At 37.8% G+C, this 8,111-nt stretch overlaps 1 protein-coding gene across 1 annotated transcript in view; it reads left to right on the forward strand.

Annotated features, from left to right (window-relative positions):
• The window catches only part of LOC138794186 (zona pellucida-like domain-containing protein 1), a 40,006-nt gene extending 35,924 nt beyond the window's left edge, over window positions 1-4,082 (forward strand). Inside the window, exons 9-11 of the mRNA XM_069972960.1 lie at window positions 109-214; window positions 3,265-3,288; window positions 3,919-4,082. Coding sequence (XP_069829061.1) covers window positions 109-214; window positions 3,265-3,288; window positions 3,919-4,082 — 294 coding nt within the window. The remainder of the gene's footprint in view (window positions 1-108; window positions 215-3,264; window positions 3,289-3,918) is intronic.
• The last annotated feature ends 4,029 nt before the right edge of the window (window positions 4,083-8,111 follow it).

Raw genomic sequence — 8,111 nt, forward strand, 5'->3', positions numbered from 1 at the left:
GGCAGAGCCTTTGACAGAATTATCTAATAGGACAGTTGGGAATGGATTGTCTAGAAGGATAATGATCAACATTAACATTACATTCATACCAGTGTTCTAACTTTGCAGTGCAGTAGAAGAAAAAGGAATGCTAGAGCTGCCTCTGACACTTCAGGTTCAGTTTCTGATCCAGCAACCATTACTTCTCAAGGAATTACCACCACTATTGATGAGGGTAAGTACAATAAATAAATAAATAAATAAATACATAGCAATACACAGAATCCGCAAAAGCAATATGATTTAAGCAAAGCTTATCCCGAAATAAAGGTATTTCGGAAAGGGAAAAAAGAAAAATTATATATATTTCTCTCCGCCCCCTGCCTCGCGATACTCAAAAAATGCCCGGAGTACCTCTTTAAGACCCCAAAAAATAAAATAAAAATACAGCTTTAATTTTGAGGTTAAAATATGGTCTAATTTTCAATATAATAATGTGCTCCATTGAAGAAAATGGGAAATTGGACGGCAGTGCACACACTGTATAAAATATCAGCCATAATTAATTACCACCATACAAATAATGAACATGCTCATTATTTACTTCCCGCTTTTACAAAATATGGCCATTTATTTTTATCTGTTCACATTTTTTTTTTCACTCACAATTAGTCATATTTAGCTATTATTTTACTGTGTAAACCCAGTGTAATTAGTTTTAATCAGGCTAGGGGCATAATCAGAATTCCATCGGTCTTAAACTTTGAATCTGCCCCCATCATGCAAGCATCCTAGTTTTGATTACTGTCCCCAATAAACAACCAAGGCAATGGCACAGCACTTCAATCCAGTAAATTATGGTGGTCTTAACATCTTATAATAAAGACCACTTAACTTCACTGGATTAGAGTGCTGCAACATTGTATTTGCTTGGATCATAGCAATGTGCTGGCCTCATAGCAATATGTCTACAGTCTTCTACCATTTTTTTAGTTAATCTTTGGACCCATTCTGTTGCAGTTTCTTTTATTTTTACAATGTATCCAGTCATATGTTTGTAATCAGTTATTAACTTATAGGAGAAAAGACACAGATTATATATTTTCTGCATGCTCGTTAGCCCCCCCCCCTGCACAGGGGATCCCTGGAACAAATAATAATTTAGTAAATTGTCCAAGGAGAGATATACGATGGCACTCACCGATGCAGTAAAACAATCCGGTTTTATTCAGACAAAACAAAATGATACAACGTGGGGGAGAGTACAGTCGGGTGACCTTGGTTTAGAAGCTACTGCCGCTTTGTCGGACCCGGCGTCATCCGACCATTCTCTTCCCTACGTTGTATCATTTTGTTTTGCCTCCTTGGACAATTTGCTATACATGTTGTTTCTGGGACTGAGCACCACAGAGCAACTGGTGGACATGGCCTTCCAGGACCGGACAGTGGGGAACAAGATTGTGCGCTCTTCTTTTTTCTTCTTTTTTGAATAATAATTTAGTCACAGTCTTCCTACTAAGTGGAAAAGCAACACTATTGTACTTTGGAATACAACCCCAACATGAGTAATATGTTCTGGAGTTTTTTTGGGCTGGAAGCTTATTATTTTGGCACCCCATCATACTGATACCATACTATCAAAGTTAACATGCAAACTACCTGTTTTCTAGCATACCATTAGCCTAGCCAGAAGTGTCCAGCCTTACCTTTCATTTAGTGCAGTTTAGTTGAGGAATCAGATTTCTCATGGAAACCTTTTAAGATAACGTCACAACAGACTTCTTTTACATAACAATCACTATATGTTCTCTCATAGACTTCCACAGTGGTCCAGATTTATCAATCTAATTAACAGATAGAAACCAATCACAGCTCAGCTTTCCATTCTCCAAATAAGCTGTGATTGGTTGCTATCTGAGAATTATATCAGGCAGATTGATAAATCAGGGCAACTGGGTATGTTGTAAAAGCTGGTAATCTCATGACATGCAAACTCTATATAGTCATCTTGAGCGGCAAAGTTCGGTACACAATTTTGTACATTGTTTTAGCAGCACTTTTTCACCTGCTGAGTAAACTAATGAAAATGCCTGGCACAAATTACTTACCATTTTAAATCCAATCAGGGATTTACTAACTCGCATGCACCAAATTAGTAAATGACACCAAAAATTCACTTTCCATAATGTAGTCAGTCGGTAAGTAAATCTGTGGCCCATTACGATCTGAGATAAGTTGAAGGGCAATTTGTTTTCTTTCAAATCAACTGGTGTCAGAAAGTGCCAGAGATTTGTAATTTACTTCTATTAAAAAATCTCACATCTTTCAGTCGTATCAGCTGCTGTATGTCCTGCATATCTATATCTATGTCTATGACATACAGCAGCTGCTAAGTACTGTAAAACTTTGAGATTTTAGAAGTAAATTACAAATCTTTGGCACTCTCTGACACCAGTTGTTTTGAAAGAAAAAAAAATATTATTTTTAAATTGCTTTTAGCAATTTTTATATCTGTATTGGTTTATGTCTTGCCATTTGCAGCGTTCTGTTGTGTCTTTTGAGTTTTTGTGTGTCTTGTGCATAGGTGGGAACCTGCTGATATCTCCCTGAAGCCGCCTAATTCCTCTTTCAGGTGCTAGTTTTAGGATCTTGGTTTGTCCCGCCATTTTCGCGAAATATGTAGATTAGTTCATTAGGTGCACTGGGGGTGTTCTTAGGCCCCTCAGAGCACTGATCAGCCCACCGTCTATCTTCTCTGTCCACACCCACTTATGCATACTCAAGTATGCATATTCAGGTGCTGTTATTTCAAATGTGTGAAAAAGATCGGCCTGCTTATGCATACTTGTAAATGAATAGGTAGGCGTTACCATAGGAGGTGGCGGGCTAAATGGTGCACTGGGAGGGCCGAGGAACACCCACAGTGCACCTAAGGAGCAAAGTTACATATTTATTTCTAAAAATATTTCATGAAAATGGCAGGACATACCAAGATACCAAGATTGATGCCAGAAATAGGAGGTAGATGGCTATGGGAGGATATCAGCAGGTTTAAATTAACCTGCATGTAGTTTCCCTTAAAAGTTCTGTTTTCATATTTATTTTCAAAATTATTTCATGCTACTAAAAAAAGGGTATGTTTAATTTCTGCAGTGGTTATAGCATGGCTTTTCACATCATGCAAAAATTATTGTATTCCAGTAATTTCAGGCTTTTCTTGTAAGAGAAAGGTATTACATTGTATAATAACATAATCAATATTTTTTATTATTTTGTTCTTTACAGGAGAATTAACCAGTTCAATTTCCAGTAAGTATTTAATAGTCTCCTTTACATTTTAAATAAAAACGAGTACAGTACATTCTTGCAAATTAGATATTATGCAAGTGTGTGTGTGTGTGTGTGTGTGTGTTATGTTTTAGATCGTAAATATTATTATTGTGTCAAATAGGCTCCTTGGGGCCTGTTCGCAGGTGGTTCCAGTTTGAATCTCCAACTAATTTCCATAGTGTGAACGGGTACTTAGTGACCAAACCAATTTGGGCCTTATCCCCAAACTATTTTTCCCTCCCATTTTTCCATTGTTGCGTTGTAACAATTTTCATTGTGTTCCCTATTACCATTGTTAATACCGGCTGAAAATATCATTATCAAGAGAGGACCTCTTTATACGCGCTAAAATGATGGAGTCTTTCCTGTTATGGGAACATGGCCATATACTTTTACATTTGGTACAAAATATATGTGGTCTCTTTGTGTGGCGGACATGTTCCACATACTTGGTGCAGCACCATTTGTTTAGAGGTGTGACACAGGAGTAATGATAGAAATTGGGCTATTGTAGCGTCTCGGATATTTTCCAATAAAGCAATACTTTGTCAAAGATTTTTTTTGTGATGTAGTCATTCATACCGTATATATTGCTTTTTAAACTTCTAGGCAATTCCAACAAGGATTCTCATGAAATTGTGAGCACTGCTGTTGGTTTGGGAATAACAGTTGGATTCTTGGCTTTACTGTGTACACTTATGGGAGGAATTGTACTTCTTATGCATAGGAGACTGCAGAAAGTCAGATATCCAGAGAAGAACAACTTTCATTAGAGTGGCTGTATGTTTATAGACATAGAAAATGCAAAGTCGCTTATAAGCTGTGGAGAGATATAGAGTCCATAGATGTAATAATTATTGTGATAATATTTAACTGTGATTACAATGTAATATTTTGATTTTGTGCATACTAGACAATAAAAACGGAACTACTTGGCATTTAAACATTGTATTGAATTATTCCCTTGCTATATTGAATATTTTAAGTATGGTGGTTATAGATAGTAGCTATAACTGAGAGGCCATAGTTATCACATGTGTTATGTCCCTTTAGTATTTTGAAAGTGTTGTCTGCTTTTGGATAACCCAATTAATTATACTTATCTCCAAATTCATAATAAAACAGGTATTTTGCTGCCACAGAGATCGGCTGTAATATGTGGGGAAGCCTGTCAAGTTTTTAATGACCTTGCAGCACCACTATAGGGCAATGAACACTTCCCATATAATGCATGAATGCTTCTGTAGCTATTCCCCACTTAAAAGAGGAGAAAAAGAATGTGGTAGGTCCATTAAAGCGCAAGATAAATTACAAGGAAAGCAAATGTTTTTGATTGATGGTATGAATAAAGGAGATTTCTGAGGACCTCAGAATAAGAGGTGTTGCTGCTTATCGGGCAGAAAAAGATTACAAAAAATTATATATATAAAGAGTTTGAATTCTACCAATCGACTGTCAGATAAATTATGTACAAATTGGGGAAATTCAAATGCAATATTACCCTTCCCGGGAATTATCAACCAACAAAAATCACACCAAGAGTAAGGTATATAGTCCAGAAGGTCACAAAGGAACTTAAGTAACTTCTAAGCAACGAAAGTTCTTGTTTCCTGTTATCTATTAAGGCTAAGTTCACACAACGTAAATTTTTTATAATTTTTAATTGTGTCTAGGGATGAGCGAACCGAACCGTAACGAACCAGATTCGTTACGAACTTCGCAAAAAGTTCGGTTCGTCACCGAACCGAACTTTGAGAAAGTTCGTAACGAATCTGGAATATTCGATATTCGTACGAATATCTCCTGATATTCGAATATTCGATAAGCGTACGCATATCTCCTGATATTCGAATATTCGATCCCATTAAAGTCTATGGGAAGTATTCGATTATTGAAAAACATCTATTCGACCACTTGGAGGTTCACCAAGTCCACAATGACACTTTAGGAGATGATGCCAACACCACTGGAATGCAACTGGGACAGCAGGGGAAGCATCTAACACCCCATAATCGCTGGTAATAAAGTCGATGTTATACAGGTCAATTACCTGGTTATTAAAGGGTGTATGAATATTTTATAGGTACAGCTGGACGGCTGTATTATGTAGCACGTAGCACTTGGTAAACAGAGTGCCTTATAGTAGCACAGCCGTCTGCTTGTACCACCCGTTGCATTTATGTATGACGTAGCAGCACATAGCTCTGGATGAACACACATACTGTACTACTCTTTTTTTTAGATCGAGACGTCTAGCACGTATCAGCAGCACAAAGCACTTGGTCAGCAGAGTGCTTGCACTAACATTTGTAGATTTGCTACTACATATTTGAATGGAAACACCCAGTAGCCTTGTTTGCTGTCACTGAATGGAAACACCCAGTAACCTTGTTTGCTGTCAAAGAATGGGAACAGCCAGTACTCTTGTTTGCTGTCAATGAATGGAAACACCCAGTGTCCTTGTTTGCTGCAATGAATGGAAACACCCAGTACTCTTGTTTACTGTCAATGAATGGAAACACCCAGTAGCCTTGTTTGCTGTCAATAAATGGAAACACCCAGCGACCTTGTAGGCTGTCACTGAGCGGAAACACCCAGCGACCTTGTTTGCTGTCACTGACTGAAAACACCCAGTAGCCTTGTTTGCTCCCACTGAATGGAAACACCCAGTAACCTTGTTTGCTGTCAATGAATGGAAACACCCAGTAACCTAGTTTGCTATTACTGAATGCAAACACCCAGTAACCTAGTTTGCTGTCACTGAATGCAAACACCCAGTAACCTAGTTTGCTGTCACTGAATGCAAACACCCAGTAACCTAGTTTTCTGTCACTGAATGGAAACACCCAGTAACCTAGTTTGCTGTTACTGAATGGAAACACCCAGTAACCTTGTTTGCTGTCACTGAATGCAAACACCCAGTAACCTAGTTTGTTGTCACTGAATGCAAACACCCAGTAACCTTGTTTGCTGTCAATGAATGGAAAAACCCAGTTCTCTTGTTTGCTGTCACTGAATGCAAACACCCACTAACCTAGTTTGCTGTCACTGAATGCAAACACCCACTAACCTAGTTTGCTGTCACTGTCACTCGCTCATCACTAGGTGTGAACTTAGCTGAAATGTCCCTCTTTGACCATGCAAAAAGTTGTGAGGTATGCAGTCATATTACTCACCGCGACGTATCTCTCTTCTAAGCTCGGTCAGGATATCAGGGATTTTTAATTTTAAATTCGCTGGATTTGCCCTCTGGTCTTCTGGACATTTAGCTGTCTCCGAAGGGCACGCAGAACTTTCTGTATAATTTTTAACTTATGTTGGTTAGGGGTTTTTCACACATCCCTGTCTTAAATCATAGTCCCTGTCATCAAAGAACTGGACCATGATCTTTAATTCGGGCCTGGTGAATGGGGCAGCTCTCTCTGCCATGTTTCCTGTCTTCTGCTGTGCACACTGCAATGGTCGCATGAATGTCATGTATCCGTCGCACGAACTTCGTACGCATCGCTAGACGTACACATATCGTACCTATATACGCACGCGTAACTAACTGTTAATAGCTGGTTTATACTGCGATTTTGGGGTGTCAGATGCTTCCCCTGCTGTCCCAGTTGCATTCCAGTGGTGTTGGCATCATCTCCTGAAGTGTCATTGTGGACTTGGTGACCTCCAAGTGGTCGAATAGATGTTTTTCAATAATCGAATACTTGTTCCCATAGACTTTAATGGGATCGAACATTCGAATATCAGGAGATATGCGTATGCTTATCGAATATTCGAATATCAGGAGATATGCGTACGCTTATCGAATATTCAAATATTTCACTTAGCAAGGTTCGTTTTAGGTTCGGTTTGTACGAATCGGAACTTCACGAAAGTTCGCCGAACCGAACCGAACTTTTCAAAAGTTCGCTCATCCCTAATTGTGTCCTATGGAATCCCGTCCGAGTGCATACACACAGTATACATATCGGCCAGGATTCCATAAGGCCACATAGAAACATGACATGAGTCTGGGCAATATGTTCAGTAGATCCATTTGAAGTGTTCTGCTAAACAAATGCCTTGGATGAAACTATATGACTTCCACTATGTAATTGCATCCATCTGCCATGGACAAACAATAGAAAAGGTATACTAAAAAAAGATGTACTGAAAAGAAAAGTAGTGCACTTTGCAATGCAGTTTGGTTATACCAACTTATAAAAGTAAAAGTGGACTAAAAATACACTATTTTAGCAAATGTTCAACTATGTAGACCTATTATAACAATGTGTAAAAATAAGTATTATTATGTTATTGTGACATTGCATTTCATTGTAGTTATTATAATGTATATACATTACATTTTTATCATACACTATGTATAAATATGCAAAGGTTTCAGATGTAGGCTTTGGTTAATTTCCCTTACTAAATAGGCTTTTCTTAACCATCTCGACTTCAAGAAGAAAACATATCTCATTGGATTGTCCTCTGGCTATAAACAAGTTAATTAGAAATTACTGTCAAAGCCTTAACAAAAAAAAATAAAAAATCACAGTTTATGGGTATGGTGTTAAATATGAATATCCAAACATTAATACCATGTGCTAGGTTAACTTTAATATATTGTGCTAGTTGTGCTGCAGGCTCTTCATCACTGGCTTTGTAAATCTTTTTTGATATTTAAATTGAATTAATTTGCACAAGCAAAAATTGCCTGAAAATAATAGAGAGGCAAAAGAGAGCTCTGTGTCAGACTGGAAAGAAAACATACAAACAAACACTTCCTGTAGAGCATGTAGCAGCTAAGTACTTGA

The sequence above is a fragment of the Dendropsophus ebraccatus genome, chromosome 5 (genome assembly GCF_027789765.1).
Source record: "Dendropsophus ebraccatus isolate aDenEbr1 chromosome 5, aDenEbr1.pat, whole genome shotgun sequence".
Classification (NCBI taxonomy): domain Eukaryota; kingdom Metazoa; phylum Chordata; class Amphibia; order Anura; family Hylidae; genus Dendropsophus; species Dendropsophus ebraccatus.